Source organism: Oncorhynchus keta, chromosome 6, assembly GCF_023373465.1.
Source record: "Oncorhynchus keta strain PuntledgeMale-10-30-2019 chromosome 6, Oket_V2, whole genome shotgun sequence".
NCBI classification, from domain to species: domain Eukaryota; kingdom Metazoa; phylum Chordata; class Actinopteri; order Salmoniformes; family Salmonidae; genus Oncorhynchus; species Oncorhynchus keta.
In genome coordinates, this window is record NC_068426.1 from 41714868 (window position 1) to 41735002 (window position 20135).

General features: G+C 41.9%; 1 protein-coding gene across 1 annotated transcript; it reads left to right on the plus strand.

The window, feature by feature from the left end:
- The first annotated feature begins 2117 nt into the window (after positions 1-2117).
- LOC118370633 (dolichyldiphosphatase 1-like) lies at positions 2118-9010 on the plus strand. The gene is made up of 8 exons (XM_035755705.2): positions 2118-2386; positions 3542-3642; positions 3979-4063; positions 6613-6712; positions 6830-6928; positions 7157-7285; positions 7473-7562; positions 7674-9010. Exons 1-8 carry the CDS (start codon positions 2311-2313, stop codon positions 7708-7710), a joined length of 717 nt encoding a protein of 238 aa, XP_035611598.1. The 5' UTR covers positions 2118-2310; the 3' UTR covers positions 7711-9010.
- Positions 9011-20135: the final 11125 nt, after the last annotated feature.

Sequence of the window (20135 nt, forward strand, 5' to 3'; positions counted from 1 at the left end):
TTATATAGCCATTTTTACATCAGCCGATGTCACAAAGTGCTGTACAGAAACCCCAAACAGCAAGCAATGCAGACATAGAAGCACGGTGGCTAGGAAAAACTCCCTAGAATGGCCAGAACCTAGGAAAAAACCTAGAGAGGAACCAGGCTCTGAGGGGTAGTCCAGATTATAGCAGTGCATGACCAAGAGTTCTGGCTGCAGGGTCACATTTACATTTAAGTCATTTAGCAGGGTGGAGCATTACCTTAGACAGTGCATGACCAAATCTTAAAGAGTTTCAAATTCATTCATAGATGACCAGCAGGGTCAGATAACAATAATCACAATGATTGTAGAGGGTGCAACAGGTCAGCACCTCAGGAGTAAATTTCAGTTGGCTTTTCATAGCCGATCATTCAGAGTTAGAGACTGCACACATTTTTGTCTGTCATAGTTGAAGTGTACCTATGATGAAAATTACAGGCCTCTCTCATATTTTTAAGTGGGAGAACTTGCACAATTGGTGGCTGACTAAATACGCCCCCCACTGTAGTTCTATGGATGGTTTTTACATTGTAGTCATTTATGTCTGAGATTATATGAACATAACTGGGCATTCTAACATATCTGTATTTAGGTCTAGTGTGATCGAGGCAAAAATAGCTAAAGTTAGTGAACTAGCTAGCTAACATTAGCAAACCTTTGGCTAGCTCTAGCTAATGGTATAATGGTATATCAATTTACTTCTGTTGAAATGGGAAACAAAGACAACAAAACATTTCCATACACACAACAGCTGTTACATACTGCTACCTGACAGAGCTGAACTGGCTGTGGTAGTTACTAGCTAGCTAACTAGCTGCTCGTAGTTCATTCACTTAAGTTGAGATGAAACATTGGATAACGTAACACATCAGTTACACTACTAGCTCAGCACTGCAAGTATTTTTTTTCTTCTGTCAAACAGTAGTTACCTTGCCAGCTAGATCAGTCAACTAAAGAGTAGCCAGTTTCTGCTCTGCTTGCTTGTACAACTCAGAGAAAAAACGCAAGTACACTGACAGCAGCTCCCTCTATTAATCTCTCCCATACTGGTCCTATACACCAGCCTTTCAGAAGCTTTGCCTTCACACAGCCTGTCCACACGTTCTGTTTTGTCCTTGCATTTCAGCCAGAAAGCAGCCTACCCGACAGCTCTGAGGCATCCGCATGGTCCTAACAGTGCAATGATAAAATTGGGGGGGGGGGGACAAAAATGCCATTTCAGAATGTGGGAGGGGGTCATTTTTTTATTTTATTTAACTAGGCAAGTCAGTTAAGAACAAATTCTTATTTACAATGACAGCCTACCAAAAGGCAAAAGGCCTCCTGCAGGGAGGGGGGCTGGCAAAAAAATAAATAAATTAGGACGAAACACACATCAGGACAAGAGAGACAACACTACATAAAGAGAGACCTAAGACGACAACATAGAAAGGGAGCAACACAACATGGTAGCAGCAAAAAACATGGTACAAACATTATTGGGCGCAGACAACAGCAAAGGACAAGAAGGTAGAGACAATTCATCACGCACATCATGTCCCACCTGTCCCCAGTGAAAGGACAAGACTCGAGCAATAGCACTATGATCATTGGGCGGATTAGATTATGCTGAGCCTGGGGCCCTGGGCAAGGCCTGTCACATCATCCAGCGAAAGTGGGGTGGGAGACGCACCCTTCCCAAATCGAACAATAATCTGCACCACTCTGTCATTTTGTCAACAAAGCAGCATGGTGCATCCTACAGAAACCATGTAATAAATGTTTCCACATAATAACTTGTTTTCATTAACAAAAGCAACCCCTTTTGCATTGGAAACACATGAATCCTTGTAATTATGGCGCTTTCATGACAACAGGAAACTCATACAAAAAAGGTTGAATTTACGTCAGTCATTTTCAGATCAGAAAGTCGAGCTCTATAAAGTGCCCCGAGTTCCCGAATTGGAATTCCGAGTTGTATGACCAAAACGAATTTTCCCAGTCGGAGTCGTTTTTTCCGAGTTCCATTTTGTCGTGAACTAACAGAAGTGCGAGATTTCTGAGTTCCCAGTGGTTTTGAACACGGCGTTCCTACACGTGCTTAATTCCATCACTTTTGTTTGGAACCGATTTTACGTGCGGGATTAATCGAACCCCCCCTTTGGACGATAACTCCTCCTTTATATTCCAGTACAGGTTTGTTCGACTATTGTGAATGGTTGAAAGGATTGTGTTTCGTATTGGTTTAGACGGACTCTGGTATTACGTTTTGATTCGTTGATCCACATTGCCCGGTGTCCGGGTAAAATGGCGTCGGAAGAATACTGCTCGGTACCACCTCGATGGCGGTCGATATCGTTAACCCACGTAGAGTTCCCTGCTGGTAAGTGTGTTGACTAATCATTATTATTATTATTTTACATTTGTCTGATAGATACTCGATGCTTTTGGTAAATCTGCAAGATATCATGGGGATGTTTTGCGATTGAATTGGCACGACCGACGTGACCTGCCAAATAGTGAAACAATAAAAGGCATATACACAGCTCCGCAGAGAACGTTGGTAACATTAAATGCCAAATAGTGGGACAGTTCCGCATGCGCAGTTGGAAAAGTTGTCCACAATGCTAAGTTAACTAGTTCGGGTGTGCGTTGCTACATAACATGTTGAACTTAAATGTTCATGAAACAGCGTATGCTCAGAATAAAGTGTAGTTTTAAAGTTTGTCGCGTATAATTTTACCTACTTGACTTGTTACTGGCCCGGTATAGCCAACTAGGTTTTGTTGATCGCAAAGTAGCTCGTTAGCTGAGAGACACTACGGTAGTAAATTGGCTAGCAAGGTTACGCCTTCCAAGCCTAGAAAATGGCCAAACCATATGTAGGTTGTGTACCTTTTTTTATCACGCAAATTGATCATTTGTAATGTATACATACCTTTACGTTAGCTAGTAGACTCATATTAACCAACTAGCTAGCTGGCAAACTAACCCTACATCCATTGTAATGGGATCCGATACTAAATTAATATCATCATGCAATTTAAACAAGCTACATTTATGGTGTTTGAATATTAACTTAACAATTATCTGTATAATATCCAGGCATTGAGAATGTAACTTCTGCTTGATGTATGCCCCTAGTAAGTGTATTGGAAAGGTAAAGGCGTGAGAACTCTGCCATAGCATACGAGATGGGTAGCCACTCCACAACCTAAATATCCCCATGCCCTACTGTACATTCCCCTGAATTTGTATTTATTTTATTTAACCTTTATTTAACAAGGCAAGTTTGTTAACAAATTCTTATTTACAGTGACTGCCTAACCCGGACGATGCTGGGCCAATTGTGCGCCACCCTATGGGACTCTCAATCACGGCCGGTTGTGATAGAGCCTGGAATCGAACCAGGGCCTGTAGTGATGTCTCTAGCACTGGGATGCAGTGCCTTAGACCGCTGAGCCACTTGGGAGCACCTCCCGAGTGTTCAAATTGTCTTACAAAGGGATTGTTTATATTCTATTTTTGTCCCCCAAAGGTGATCTGACGGGACAATTGTTGGCCTACACCAGCCTGCTACCCGTAGTGATCCTTGTGGGCTTTGTCACCCTCATAGTGTTCAAGCGTGAACTGCACACGGTAAGTAATATAACCCAGATCCTTGCCCCATATGGGACCTGTATTACAGAAACTCATAAAAGAGGTCCCAAATGGGGCTACCCAAGTCCCTGCTGGACCACTAAATGAGGACAGGACACGTGTCACACTCACACATGATGCATGCTAAAACTCTACATACAGAAATGCTCGTACAAGGTCATATAGATTAGATTATCATTGGCCATTAATATTAAAGATTAGGGTATTATTGAAAGGTGCATTACTGTAAGCACGTTTCTAAAAATCTGTATCCATTCACAGTGTGGACTTAAGCAAATTATCACACCTAATCCTTTTCCCATTCCTCTTTCATAGATCTCCTTCTTCGGTGGGCTCGTACTGAACGAAGGGGTGAACTGGCTGCTGAAGCATATTTTAAGGGAGCCCCGCCCATGTGAAGGTGAGGAAAGCGACAAGCCACTTACTGCAGTGACCCAGTACATACACCAATAATAAGTGTCTGTCTGTGCATCAAATATACAGTCGTGGCCAAAAGTTTTGAGAATGACACAAATATTAATTTCCACAAAGTTTGCTGCTTTCGTGTCTTTAGATATTTTTGTCAGATGTTACTATGGAATACTTAAGTATAATTACAAGCATTTCACAAGTGTCAAAGGCTTTTATTGATAATTAGATGAAGTTGATGCAAAGAGTCAATATTTGCAGTGTTGACCCTTCTTTTTCAAGACCTCTGCAATCCGCCCTGGCATGCTGTCAATTAACTTCTGGGCCACATCCTGACTGATGGCAGCCCATTCTTGCATAATCAATGCTTGGAGTTTGGCTGAATTTGTGGGCTTTTGTTTGTCCACCCACCTCTTGAGGATTGACCACAAGTTCTCAATGGGATTAAGGTCTGGGGAGTTTCCTGGCCATGGACCCAAAATATCGATGTTTTGTTCCCCGAGCCAGTTAGTTATCACTTTTGCCTTATGGCAAGGTGCTCCACCATGCTGGAAAAGGCATTGTTCGTCACCAAACTGTTCCTGGATGGTTGGGAGAAGTTGCTCTTGGAGGATGTGTTCTTAGGCAAAATTGTGAGTGAGCCCACTCCTTTGGTTGAGAAGCAACCCCACACATGAATGTCTCAGGATGTTTTACTGTTGGCATGACACAGGACTGATGGTAGCGTTCACCTTGTCTTCTCCGGACAAGCTTTTTTCCGGATACCCCAAACAATCGGAAAGGGGATTCAACAGAGAGAACAACTTTACCCCATTCCACAGAAGTCCAATCCCTGTACCTTTTGCAGAATATCAGTCTGTCCCTGATGTTTTTCCTGGAGAGAAGTGGCTTCTTTGCTGCCCTTCTTGACACCAGGCCATCCTCCAAAAGTCTTTGCCTCACTGTGCGTGCCAACGCACTCACACCTGCCTGCTGCCATTCCTGAGCAAGCTCTGTACTGGTGGTGCCCTGATCCCGCAGCTGAATCAACTTTCGGAGACGGTCCGGGCGCTTGCTGGACTTTCTTGGGTGACCTGAAGCCTTCTTCACAACAATTGAACCGCTCTCCTTGAAGTTCTTGATGATCCGATAAATGGTTGATTTAGGTGCAATCTTACTGGCAGCAATATCCTTGCCCGTGAAGCCCTTTTTGTGCAAAGCAAGGATGACTGCACGTGTTTCCTTGCAGATAACCATGGTTGACAGAAGAAGAACAATGATTCCAAGCACCACCCTCCTTTTGATGCTTCCAGTCTTTTATTCGAACTCAATCAGCATGACAGAGTGGTCTCCAGCTTTGTCCTCTTCAACGCTCACACCTGTGTTAACGAGAGAATCACTGACATGTCAGTTGGTCCTTTTGTGGCAGGGCTGAAATGCAGTGGAAATGTTTTTGGGGGATTCAGTTCATTAGCATGGCAAAGAGTGACTGATCACTCTTCATAACATTCTGGAGTATATGCAGATTACCATCATACAAACTGAGGCAGCAGACTTTGTGACAAATATTAATTTTCATTCTCAAAACTTTTGGCCACGACTGTACACTGTGAAAGGCTTACGTACAAGCCCTTAACCAACAATGCAGTTTTAAGAAAAATACCTGGTAGGTAAGAAACTAATTTATTTAACAAATTTAAAGAGCAGCTGTAAAATAACAATTGCGAGGCTGTATGCAGGGGGTACCGGTTTGTCGAGGTAATTGAGGTAGAGTTATTAAAGTGACTATGCATAGATAATAGCAACAGAGTAGCAGCAGCGTAAAAGAGGAAGGGGGGGGGGCAATGCAAATAGTCTGAGTAGCCATTTGATTAGCTGTTCGGGAGTCTTATGGCTTGGGGGTAGAAGCTGCTGTTTAGAAGCCTCTTGGACCTAGACTTGGTGCTCCGGTAGCGGAGAGAACAGTCTATGACTAGGGTTACTGGAGTCTGACGATTTTTAGGGCCTTCCTCTGACACTGCCTGGTATTAAGGTCCTGGATGGCAGGAAGCTTGGCCCCAGTGATGGACTGGGCTGTACGCGCTACCCTCTGTAGTGCCTGGCGGTCGGAAGCCGAGCAGCTGCCATACCAGGCGGTGATGCAACCAGTCAGGATGCTCTCGATGGTGCAGATGTAGAACTTCTTGAGGATCTGAGGACCCCTGACAAATCTTTTCAGTCTCCCAAGGGGGGATAGGTTTTGTCTTGCCCGGCCAGACATTGATTTTGTGTCTGTCAAACACAGATGAGACAATGGATTTTCTACGGGGCCTATATGTTGGACAGTGGAGGGGAATGGAAGAGTCTCCAGTTTTGCCTGTCGTTTTTACATACGAAACCCGACTGTCCATCAAAAGTTCAATGAAACTTTTGACCAACAAAAATGGACTTTGACGAAGGCCTTTGCTTTTCATCCGTTTTAACGTCATCCATGTCTGGCCACGGCCTAAAGCATCTGTTTGTGATGAATTTCGTAGCATGTGGTTAACCCCATGTCTATTCTCTTCCCCAATATTTTTCCAGGAGCTCATGCAACCCTGACCACTGAGTATGGGATGCCCTCCAGTCATTCCCAGTTCATCTGGTTTTTTGTTGTTTACTTCTTGCTTTTTCTTTATTTAAGGTGAGTGACTTCTCTCCCAGTCTACATTTCTTTAAAAAAAAAATGGTCACGAAAATAATTATTTTTCATAGTCATTATTCATACTTGATGTTGCTGACGCACTTTGCCCATGTCTAGAATGCATCAAACGAACAACGCTCGCTGTGTGGAGCTGCTGTGGAGACATATACTGTCCGTCACCTTGTTAGGTGTGGCCTTCTCCGTGTCATACAGCAGGTGAGGGCGGGAGGGATGAGAGGAGACTTAGTATAAATAAAAAATATTGACTTGAATGTATTTTTAGAGCACACACAGTGACACAGTTGCTCAATTTGGTCCCAACTCCTCAAATAGTTTTGTTGTTAATAACTGTCGTAATTCACTCAACCCAAAAATTGCGCAATTTTTCTTAAAAGAATATGCTCAATGACTAAATTGTGTTTTTTTTTTTTCTCCCTTTCTCAGGGTTTACCTGTTGTACCACACCTGGAGTCAGGTATTCTACGGGGGAGTGACTGGTAGCACCATCGGAGTCGTCTGGTTCTTCTTTACACAGGAGGTGCTGACACCGCTATTCCCCAAGATGGCAGCATGGTAAAGAATGGGGACACCTCTCGGGGTGGCACACAGGCTTAGAAGAAGGCACAGATTTGGGCAGAATGCACTGTAGCTACAGATTCTCGGTGAATCTGATGTTTTTCATTTGATATGATTTTTTTTTCTATTGTTTCTCAATGTTTAACTTTGTCCCACCTCTCTCCCAAACCCTGACTGCTGACAGGCCGATATCAGAGTTTTTTCTGGTGAGGGACACAAGCCTGATCCCCAACATCCTGTGGTTTGAGTACACGGTGACCAGATCAGAGGCACGGTGAGTTATATATTTTATTCACCATATTAGGTGGGAAAGCAATCTGTGACTTCATATTGAGATGTTTTCAACCATGTTTAGTAATAGTTTGAATGTCTGCTTATCCTCCAGAAACAGACAACGAAAGCTTGGAACAAAACTTCAGTGATCGTAGCAGTTCCTTGGTGAAACTGAGTAAAGGACCACACACACACACACACACACTCATAAAAAAACACACTGGAGAATCATCTTCTGGACTGACCTGATTGCAATGAAAAAAGGGCCAACCCATTTTACAGGTGGACCTAAAGAGAGTGCCAGGACACGGCCCGGAGCCTGCAGCCTGAGCAAGTCCGTCCACATGCCTCACTTGGCACAGCTTGCCCAAATGCTCCCCCGACGCATAAAACACAGTGAAAGAGGCATACTATTTAATGACAAATTAATATATACTTTAACTGTAAACTCACACACAGACAGGAACCATTTACTGTAAGAAAGATGTTCAGAAACCAACGGAGGGCTAACAAAATATTGGCTGGTGTTAATACACCATGACATTTGTCACACTTTTGTTTTGGGGTTTGCTGGTGGGGGAAATATGAGATTGGTGGGTTAAACCCTTGTTTTTTGGGGGGTCTTATATTACAGAAAAGAGAACCATTTTTAAAACTCTGGTGTAATATATAAACAAATGTGTACTTTGTTAAAATTAAAGAGAAAAGTGTGTGGGGGGGGGTTAACACTATTTACATGAGAAAGGTGGGTGGGTTAACTTTATTTACATGTGAAAGACCCCTGTTTCCCCCTCTGATACATCTTGTCAGCCCAATGTATTCGGTTTCAAAATGTACTTGCAGGCATTTAAGCCCTCACATACTGTACAAGCCAAGGCTAGTGTATCTTCTGTACAGGTCTCGATTATGTTTGAGATGATGCAGAAGAAGAGAAACGAGCCAGAACACAAGGGGCTCTTTCTATTCCTCTTCCACACAGGGAGCGAGGGAGTGTTTTCTCAACCCCTTTCTCCCTGCATGTCTTGACACCCCAGGAGCACAAACCTGGGACATGTATTTCTCCTTTCTGTTGCGGTTCTAGAGAACATGAAACAGTGGCTTAACACTTGTCGTTCCTAACTTTCTTTTTACCTGTCTTTTCAAAACATTCCATATCTGGTGAAAAAAAAAAAAATTATATGACTGCTGAGGGGAAATGTTAATGGTGATTTTTTTTTTTCTATTTTTTTTTTTCTTCTATTAAACCTCAGGTCAATCTGTAGCATGTGTTAATGCTGCGTTCCTCAGAAATGCAAGAGCTGATGTTTGAGGCTGTCTGGTGAAGGTTAAAAGCGGATTTGGAATTGTCATGTCATTAGCTCCATAAAGGGAAGTAGTTCTCTTAGATTATATAATTTTGTGTAACCCATATCAGGCTGAATAAATAAATGAAGTGTTTATCTAAAATTGTATGTTTCTCCCCCCTCAATTCTTCAGTGACTAATAGTAAATTAATAGAGAGTTTATGTAATAATCATTATGCAATCCTGAAGGTCATTTTGGATTATTTGGACATTTAGGTAGAACCTACCTGCACAGAGATCATACACAAGCATGTCACATAAGATGTTCAACTTATGGTAACATTTTTTTTGTCACCTCTATTTAACCAGGTAGGCTAGTTGTGAACAAATTCTCATTTGCAACTGCGACCTGGCCAAGATAAAGCATAGCAGTGTGAACAGACATCAACACAGAGTTACACATGGAGTAAACAATTAACAAGTCAATAACACAGTAGGGGAAAAAAGGGGGAGTCTATATACATTGTGTGCAAAAGGCATGAGGAGGTAGGCGAATAATTACAATTTAGTAGATTAACACTGGAGTGATAAATGATCAGACGGTCATGTACAGGTAGAGATATTGGTGTGCAAAAGAGCAGAAAAGTGAATAAATATAAACAGTATGGGGAAGAGGTAGGTCAAATTGGGTAGGCTATTTACCAATAGACTATGTACAGCTGCAGCGATCGGTTAGCTGCTCAGATAGCAGATGTTTAAAGTTGGTGAGGGAGATAAAAGTCTCCAACTTCAACGATTTTTGCAATTCGTCCCAGACACAGGCAGCAGAGAACTGGAACGAAAGGCGGCCAAATGAGGTGTTTGCATTAGGGATGATCAGTGAGATACACCTGCTGGAGCGCGTGCTACAGGTGGGTGTTACCATCGTGACTATGTTCAGGAGATCTGCACTGTAAGAAACCACATTATGGCTTTTAGACCAGGGGTTGTTTGCGGCCCAATCAACTATGCCAGTCAAATTCAATGATTGGTCATTCAATTTATTGGTCAAATCCCCCAGTGAACAATTTGCATGAACCAGACCTTGTCTGATATCAAATTTGCACACCATAAAATGATCAAGGTCTTTCCATCTTGATGTGAAGAGGGTGTACCTGCCCTATGCTGTTCCCCAAAAGCATTGTAGAACTAATATATTTTGTCCATCTTAATTCCATTTAAACTAAATTATCTTAGTGCTACAATGCTTTTGGGGAACTCAGCCCTAGTTGTCAATGTATCAATTTACTTGGACATGTCGTCATGAATGATGATATTTATTCTGCCAAGTTATTTCTTTGTTTATTTGTGTAATGAAGAACAAATCCCTGAGTCGGAGTACTACATGTCAGGCCCAATTTTCTATAAATTAAAGGCCACTTCTCAGCGGTACAGTAATGAAACATGGTAATGGCTAGATGGGATCCAGCTTTTAAAAAAACTTTTTGTAGCAGGTTCGGAGTACTTATGTAGCAGGTTAGGACAATTAACGTAGTAGGTTAGGATAATTAGCTTAAAGGTTAAATAACTTTTTTTTTTTTAATTAGGTGAAGGTTAGGATAAAATGATATGAATGGTTATATAAAATGCAAAAAAAATTCAACTTTTGTTGTTAATTTGACAAAAGCTGTATTCCTACTAGCCATGACCAGCATGACCATGAACATGGCCTAAAATGAACTTTTTGGTCCACCAGCCACTATAGCAGGTAGATTTTAAATGTACCAGCCACTCAGATTTTTTACCAGGCAAAATTCTAAATTTTCTACAATAAAGTTTTTCTTAGTGTCCTACAAGCTTTCTCTGCCCTTAACCTTGTTCTGAACACCTCCAAAACAACGGTCATGTGGTTTGGTAAGAAGAATGCCCTTCTCCCCACAGGTGTTATTACTACCTCTGAGGGTTTAGAGCTTGAGGTAGTCACCTCATACAAGTACTTAGGAGTATGGCTAGACAGTACACTGTCCTTCTCTCAGCACATATCAAAGCTGCAGGCTAAAGTTAAATTGAGACTTAGTTTCCTCTATCGTAATCACCCCTCTTTCGCCCCAGCTACTAAACTAACCCTGATTCAGATGACCATCCTACCATGCTAGGTTACAGAGATGTAATTTATAGACCATTCAATCCACTCCAGCATTATTATAAGCCGTCCTCCCCTCACCAACCTCCACTGGTACAGAGCCTCCTGATCGCATTTCAGAGCAAGCATAAATTGGCTGGCAGCAGATTGGTGAGTGCGGCATTTTCCGAGCTAAACTGACCAAGACACACCTTCAATAACACCTAAAACCTCACATAATTCTGCCCCAAAACAATGACAATATTTCTCAACCAGTGGCTTATACGCTTTTTATGTGCGCGCCGATGCCACCCTGTTATAAGCAGTGCCCACTTTGTCACAGGCATGGGCACAAAATACTTCACTTGTCCATTCCCAGCGCACCTCTCCAGAGTGCTGCGTCGATCCACCAACGTAAAAATAAATCATCGAACATAAATCATGTAGCATATATAGCCTAGGGTAGAACGTAGGCTTATGTGGCCTTATCTGTAGCCAACAGGCTGGAGATAAAATGTATGACAATGTAATGAGATGGACACTTTTTACAGCATGTGCGTTTCTCCAATCAAATAGCCTAACTTAATAATATATAATATATGCCATTTAGCAGACGCTTTTATCCAAAGCGACTTACAGTCATGTGTGCATACATTCTACGTATGGGTGGTCCCGGGAATCAAACCCACTACCCTGGCGTTACAAGCGCCATGCTCTACCAACTGAGCTACAGAAGGACCAATCAAATAGCCTAACTTAAATGTTGTCCAAGCAAATAAAACCTTTTGGCTGACATGTTAACAAATACCATATCCTACAAACAGGACAAGTCAAAGTAATATGGACAATCAGGCTACTCACAACTGGTGTCCATGAGTTTCACCCAGTGGGCTTAATTATCATGATCATTAGTTTCAAGTTTGTATATGTCCATTTTTGACGAGCTGATCATTGCAAAAAAATATATATTTCTGCATTCCTACTGTGTAAACATATTGATTCTCCTTGCAAATAGGTTCAGGGTAACTCCTGATAAAGTTGGGTAGCTGATATTCAGAACTTTAAATAGCCAAATTGTCACAGGAATCAACCAATGCAACTGCCTTTTTACAAACGGTAGGCGAACCACATGGATGAGCATTTGTAAAATTCCATTGGGGCCGAAACTGTAGACTTCACCCCAGTAAGAACGGACCAATGCCTACATCTTTTTTTGGACCGGCCATCTTTTTTTTCTGTTTTTACAAACGGTTGCCACTGAGATGGGCAGTCATAAAATCCCTTTGCCGGCTGACACTGTAGGCTACACCCCAGTAAGCACGGACCGACACAGACCTCTTTTGGATGTATTTTTTCATTTTTTTTATTTCCATGTCCACAGACGTAGATTTTTAGTCCGGTCCAAATGTGAACAAACATAGACATCTATAATTGGTTCAGATTTGGACCAGACTAAAAATCTACTTCTGTGGACATGGAAATAAAATATGAAAAAATACCAGTCTGGACCGGCCTTGATTTGACGTATTTTCAACTTTAATTTCAGTACCAAAAATGAATCTGATTTAAATGTCCAGAAAATATGTAATTTCAACGTCTGGAAAACACATATTTTCAACTTTCATTCAAAAGCTAAAATGAATCTAACTTCAATGTCTGGAAAATACGTATTTTAGACTTCTTTTCAATGTAATTTTGCTTTCTGGAACTATTCTAGTTTTTCGGGGTATAGGAGGGTGTTTTTTTGCGCAGTGGCGTGTATTCATGGATGCCAAAGGAAGCCATGCTTCCCCAAATATTTGACCAATACATTTAAAAAAAATATATAAAATACATTTTGTCTCACTGTGTTTTCATACAGGAGAAATCATTGAAGCGAGGGAAACAGCACCACATTTCTCAGTATGTGTAGCCCATGTATCCAATGCTGTCTGGTACAAAAGAATATGACATGTTGTCACCATAGCATTTTGTTTGATTGATGCCAGCAAGCATTTGGCCTCCCTTGATAAAACAATTATAAAATAATTAGCCAATCTGCGTTGAGCAGAACCACCCTCCTCCCAAGGGAGGCCAGTTTGGATTTGGCTCCACATCAATCAAATCGCATCCTGAGCAAAACGTCATCGTTGTCAGACAAATGTGTTTGTTTCTGGTCTGCTTGTGTTGATGTCCTGAAGTAGCTTGCTTGCTAAAATTGGCCTTTTCCTAAGCCATGGATGAAGATGTAGATTTGGACTTGTGATTTTGACTTAATTCTATGTACAAGCCACTGATTATGACAGCGATTCTGATCTAAACGAGAAGTTAATATATTGTGCCACTGGCCTGAGACGATTGAAGTTCAATATGTAGCCTAGCTAACGTAGCTGGTTAATTTTTGTCCAGGCGAGGAAGTTAGGCAAACAAGAGCGCACTGTATGACAGAGCGATAGACCGTTTTACAAAACATGAAAGAGAGGCTGATGCCATTGGCATTCAACTAGTCTATAAGTAGGGTGAGTCAACTTTTTGTTTTGCGCACACACACACACACACACACACACACACACACACACACACACACACACACACACACACACACACACACACACACACACACACACACACACACACACACACACACACACACACACACACACACACACACACACACACAGAGACAGCAATCAGTACCATGAACAGCCACATGATATTTAGGAACATTTGTTGAACTAAATTGTTTTTGGTGTCTTTAAGTTTGTTTTCAGTGTATTAAACTATGCATATATAGCCTTGTTGATTTGATTATGTTTAAATGTTTATGTTGAAATTGTGCTGGAATAGTGGAAGCAGAGCTCCTATTGTCTTTGTGCTGACTTGCGGTAACTCTCTAAGTTCTGAATTAGTAGTTGTTTAGTAAATAGTCAAAAACGTGAACTTGCTTGACCGTGCTGCAGGTCATATAACTGTTTGTTACATGCAATATTTGCTTTGTGGATTTTTCACCAGACAGATGTTGCTCTCCGGTTTTGTGATGAGACAATGTGTAGTTGAATTTATTCAGCCCCTATGTGACTGTTGTCTTTTTGTTGTCACAGCTTTATTGTATATACCAGTGGTGTATGAACGAATAGGTTATAGTGCAAACAACGCAAATATCACAACATAGGTTGTAGTATGGCTTTTGCTTGGCTTCCCCAGTGTTTTTACCCACGATTGGGAGAACTTAAGCAGCAGGTTAGGAGTATTTGATATAATCCCCCCCCCCCCCTCTCTAGCTAACTTTATTGCTTTTTGTCTGGCATTTTCATCCTTGTGTGTTAGCTAGCTAGTTAGCTTCAGGTCTATCCTGTTACCTAAAAGGAAGGCGCACAGGTAGGCCTCGTGAAAAACAATGTTTCATATGCTCTTTTTAATCACAGTAATAGGCAGTGATTTGTCAGTCAGAGTGAGCTTGATAACGTGGAAAGAATCGTTTTCATAGCATCACTTAGTAGTTTACAGAACCTGATAATGACTGGATATTTGAGTGCATTCACAACAAGCCACCTGCAGACAACTTACAAAATGCAATAAATAAATTCCACGTCTTTTGTGAGTAAAATCCTTTCCCCAAATTTGATTTAGATACATTTTTTTGTGAAGAGGTATGACAGTTGTGATATGGGTCATTTTTAATAGTAAAATCATTTAAGGGATCAATACATTTCTAACTTGCTTCCAATATCTGCATGAACCATCAGGCCAAGTGTTTTTGGGTTGACCCAGCTGGACAGGAAGAGAAGGAGGAATCGGAACACACGCTGCATTCAAAGCCAGGTCTTAGTTATTCCATTATACTGGATCTAATACATATTAGCATTTTACATACAGTTTATTTAATTTGCAAATCAATTAATAAAAAATCCTACAATGTGATTTTCTGAATTTTTTTTCCCTCATTTTTGTCTGTCATAGTTGAAGTGTACCTATGATGAAAATTACAAGCCTCTCTCATCTTTTTAAGTGGGAGAACTTGCACAATTGGTGGCTGACTAAATACTTTTTTGCCCCACTGTATATTCATGAGTGTAACTCTCTTGGCTGCTGGCTCTTGTCACTTTCAGACATGCGCAGAGCAGACTGAAAGGGGAAGGGTAGCTCTTGACTTGAACCACAGGGGTTCTCTATCAAGAGAGAGTCATCCAAAAGACATAGACACACCCCTTGACTTTCAATTGGCACCCTTGACCTCTATGTATTCAATGGCTGACCCCTAATTGGGGCTCTTAGAAAAACAAACGGCTTTAACAAGTTCCTTTCATAATCAAACTACTCTCCCTTATCTTTCCTACATAACATTTCAATGTTTAATGTGCTATTAGTCGAGCTTCTGAGACCGTGTCGAAGTTTGTTTACAATAAATGTCTTTAATAGGAATGAAAAATCATTAACCCAACCTTAGAGTTTAACAGTAAAGAAGGTATACTGAACAAAAATATAAACGCAACACGTAAAGTGATGGTGCCGTGTTTCATGAGCTGGAATAAAAGATCCCAGAAATGTTCCATAACGCACAAAAAAAATATTTCTCTCAAATTTTGTGCGCATATTTGTTTACATCCCTGTTAGTGAGCATTTATCCTTTGCCAAGATAATCCATCCACCTGACAGTTGTGGCATATCAAGAAGCTGATTAAACAGCATGATCATTACACAGTTGCACCTTGTGCTGGGGACAGTAAAAGGCCACTCTGTAATGTACCGTTTTGTCACACAGCACAATACCACAGATGTCTCAAGTTTTGAGAGAGGGTGCAATTGGCATGCTGACTGCGGGACTGTCCACCAGAGCTGTTGCCAGAGAATGTAACGTTCATTTCTCTACCATTTGGCAGTATGTTCAACCAGCCTCACAGCTTCAGACCATGTGTAACCATGCCAGCCCAGGACATCGGGTTTCTTCACCTGCAGGATCATCTGAGACAAAGCCACCCGGACAGCTGATGAAACTGTGGGTTTCCACAAGTGAAACATTTCTTCGCAAACTGTCAGAAACCGTCTCAGGGAAGCTCATCTGCGTGCTCATCGTCATCACCAGGGTCTTGATCCACTGCAGTTCGGCGTCGTAACCGACTTCAGAGGGAAAATGCCTTCGATGGCCACTTGCACCCTGGAGAAATGTGCTCTTCATAGATGAATCCCGATTTCAACTGTACCGGGCAGATAGCAGACATTGTGCGGGCGAGCGGTTTGCTGATGTCAACATTGTGATGGTGGGGTTATGCTATGGGCAGGCATAAGCTACGGACAATGAACACAATTGCATTTTATCGATGGTAATATGAATGCGCAGAGATACCGTGACGAGGATCCTTAGGCCCGTTGTCATGCCATTCATCCGCCGCCATCACCTCATGTTTCAGCACGATAATGCACGGCCCCATGTCGCAAGGATCTGTACACAATTTCTGGAAGTTGAAAATGTCCCAGTTCTTCAATGGCCTGCATACTCACCAGACATGTCACCTATTGAGCATGTTTGGAATGCTCTGGATCAACGTGTATGAAAGCGTGTTTCAGTTCCCGACAATATCCAGCAGCTTTGCACAGCCATTGAAGAGGAGTGGGACAACATTCCACAGGCCACAATCCACAGCCTGACCAACACTATGCGAAGGAGATGTCGCACTGGATGAGGCAAATGGAGAGCACACCAGATACTGACTAGTTTTCTGATCCACACCCCTACTTTTTTTTTAAGGTATCTGTGACCAATGATGCATATCTGTATTCCCAGTCATGTGAAATCCATAGATTAGGTTCTAATGCATGTATTTCAATTGACTGTTCTTCTTATGTGAACTGTAACTCAGTAAAGTCTGAAATTGTTGCGTTTTATATTTTTGTTCAGTGTAGATTGTAACTCGTTTAGGGGTGATTTTAGGTCCATTTAGGCTATTGGCAACTGAAAACGATAGTCAATATAGCATTACAAAGAGCATTAACATTTTGGCTAACTTTAGAGTTGTGAGTAATGAGTCATGAAGCTATTGGAAAGGCCGTCTTTTTGCATCGATCTCTTAAATTAAAGTCTCGAAATTCCTTTCCCTCATCAAAGCTTTCAGGTGAATGGCTGAAGAACAAGGAATCAGGAAAGGTGGTATTAGAATTTGAAAGTTTTGCAAATGAGTACAGCCACAGTGTTTTGCAATGTTAGTTTTAGAGGTAAGCTTAATAAAGTAACAGATTATATTGCTTATGCTAACCTTAAAAAACAACGAAGCTTGACGCTTGCACTAGAATCGACATACTACAAACATTGATGATACAAATTTGATGATGCTAAAAATATAAATTGTGTTTATTTGTAATGCTGTGTTACAAAGGCTGATCCACACAACAAACGTATTTTTGTCCGCGAGCATTACTGAGAATAATGACCCCCGTCAGCTATACCCTAAGGAGGATGACCTGGTCATTCTATGGCTGTCCCAGAATACAGGTGCTTAACGGCACGAGCAGGGGCTTTCTGGATCCCAAGGAACATTTTGGCTATGTGCAGAGATGTTTTCAACAGAGGTGTGGTGACGTTTGTGTGTAAGAGGCCAGGAAGGGAAAGAGGGAACGGGGTTGTGTTGATATGGAAAGTTGAATGTAAATATCCTCTAGAGTTGTTTTAGGGAAAGAGGGAACGGGGTTGTATTGATATGGAAAGAGGGAACATTGACAGAGGTGTGGGTGTATTGATAGGAAAGAGGGAACATTGATAGGGAAAGAGGGAACGGGTTGTATTGTAGTTGTATTGAGAAAGGCCAGGAAGGGAAAGAGGGAATAGGGAAAGATGGAACAGGGTTGTATTGATATGGAAAGAGGGAACGGGGTTGTATTGATAGGGAAAGAGGTTTGTATTGATAGGGAAAGAGGGAAAGAGGGAACGGGGTTGTATTGATAGGGAAAGAGGGAACGGGGTTGTATTGATATGGAAAGAGGGAACGGGGTTGTATTGATATGGAAAGAGGGAACGGGGTTGTATTGATATATGGGAAAGAGGGAACGGGTTGTATTGATATGGAAAGAGGGAACGGGGTTGTATTGATATGGAAAGAGGGAACGGAACGGGGGTTGTATTGATATGGAAAGAGGGAACAGGGTTGTATTGATATGGAAAGAGGGAACGGGTTGTATTGATATGGAAAGAGGGAACGGGGTTGTATTGATATGGAAAGAGGGAACGGGGTTGTATTGATATGGAAAGAGGGAACGGGGTTGTATTGATATGGAAAGATTGATAGGGAAAGAGGGAACGGGGTTGGAACGGGGTTGTATTGATATGGAAAGAGGGAACGGTTGTATTGATATGGAAAAGAGGGAACGGGGTTGTATTGATATGGAAAGAGGGAACGGGGTTGTATTGATAGGGAAAGAACGGGATTGATAGGGAAAGAGGGAACGGGGTTGTATTGATAGGGAAAGAGGGAACGGGGTTGTATTGATATGGAAAAAGAGGGGAACGGGGTTGTATTGATAGGGAAAGAGGGAACGGGGTTGTATTGATATGGAAAGAGGGAACGGGGGTTGTATTGATAGGGAAAGAGGGAACGGGTATTGATTGTATTGATAGGGAAAGAGGGAACGGGGTTGTATTGATAGGGAAAGAGGGAACGGGTTGTATTGATATGGAAAGAGGGAACGGGGTTGTATTGATAGGGAAAGAGGGAACGGGGTTGTATTGATATGGAAAGAGGGAACGGGGTTGTATTGATATGGAAAGAGGGAACGGGGTTGTATTGATATGGAAAGAGGGAACGGGGTTGTATTGATATGGAAAGAGGTATTGATATGGAACGGGTTGTATTGATAGGGAAAGAGGGAACGGGGTTGTATTGATAGGGAAAGAGGGAACGGGTTGTATTGATATGGAAAGAGGAACGGGTTGTATTGATAGGGAAAGAGGGAACGGGGTTGTATTGATAGGAAAGAGGGAAGATTGATAGGGAAAGAGGAACGGGGTTGTATTGATAGGGAAAGAGGGAACGGGTTGTATTGATAGGGAAAGAGGGAACGGGGTATTGATTGTATTGATATGGAAAGAGGGAACGGGGTTGTATTGATATGGAAAGAGGGAACGGGGTATTGATAGGGAAAGAGGAACGGGGTTGTATTGATATGGAAAGAGGGAACGGGTTGTATTGATATGGAAAGAGGGAACGGGGTTGTATTGATATAGGAAAGAGGGAACGGGTTGTATTGAAAGAGGGAACGGGGTATTGGAAAGAGGAGGGATTGATATGGAAAGAGGGAACGGGTTGTATTGATATGGAAAGAGGGAACGGGGTTGTATTGATATGGAAAGAGGGAACGGGGTTGTATTGATAGGGAAAGAGGGAACGGGGTTGGAAAAAGAGGGAACGGGGTTGTATTGATATATGGAAAGAGGGAACGGGGTTGTATTGATATGGAAAGAGGGAACGGGTTGTATTGATAGGGAAAGAGGGAACGGGGTTGTATTGATATGGAAAGAGGGAACGGGGTTGTATTGATATGGAAAGAGGGAACGGGGTTGTATTGATATGGAAAGAGGAACGGGTTGTATTGATAGGGAAAGAGGGAACGGGTTGTATTGATATGGAAAGAGGGAACGGGTTGTATTGATATGGAAAGAGGGAACGGGGTTGTATTGATAGGGAAAGAGGGAAATTGATATGGAAAGAAACGGGGTTGTATTGATATGGAAAGAAAGATTGATAGGAAAGAGGGAACGGGTTGTATTGATATGGAAAGAGGGAACGGGGTTGTATTGATATGGAAAGAGGGAACGGGGTTGTATTGATATATGGAAAGAGGGAACGGGGTTGTATTGATATGGAAAGAGGGAATTGATATGGAAAGAGGAACGGGGTTGTATTGATAGGGAAAGAGGGAACGGGGTGGATATGGAAAGAGGGAACGGGGTTGTATTGATATGGAAAGAGGAATGGGGTTGTATTGATTGTATTGATATGGAAAAGAGGGAACGGGGTTGTATTGATAGGAAAGAGGGAACGGGGTTGTATTGATATATGGAAAGAGGGAACGGGGTTGTATTGATATTGATTGATAGGGAAAGAGGGAACGGGGTTGTATTGATAGGGAAAGGAACGGGGTTGTATTGATAGGGAAAGAGGGAACGGGGTTGTATTGATATTGGGAAAGAGGGAACGGGGTTGTATTGATAGGGAAAGAGGGA

Coding starts and splice junctions, on each gene's coding strand:
- LOC118370633 (XM_035755705.2), top strand. CDS start 2,311: ATGGCGTCGGAAGAATACTGCTCGGTACCACCTCGATGGCGGTCGATA. Junction 2,387..3,541: donor CCACGTAGAGTTCCCTGCTG/GTAAGTGTGTTG, acceptor TGTCCCCCAAAG/GTGATCTGACGGGACAATTG. Junction 7,286..7,472: donor TTCCCCAAGATGGCAGCATG/GTAAAGAATGGG, acceptor GACTGCTGACAG/GCCGATATCAGAGTTTTTTC.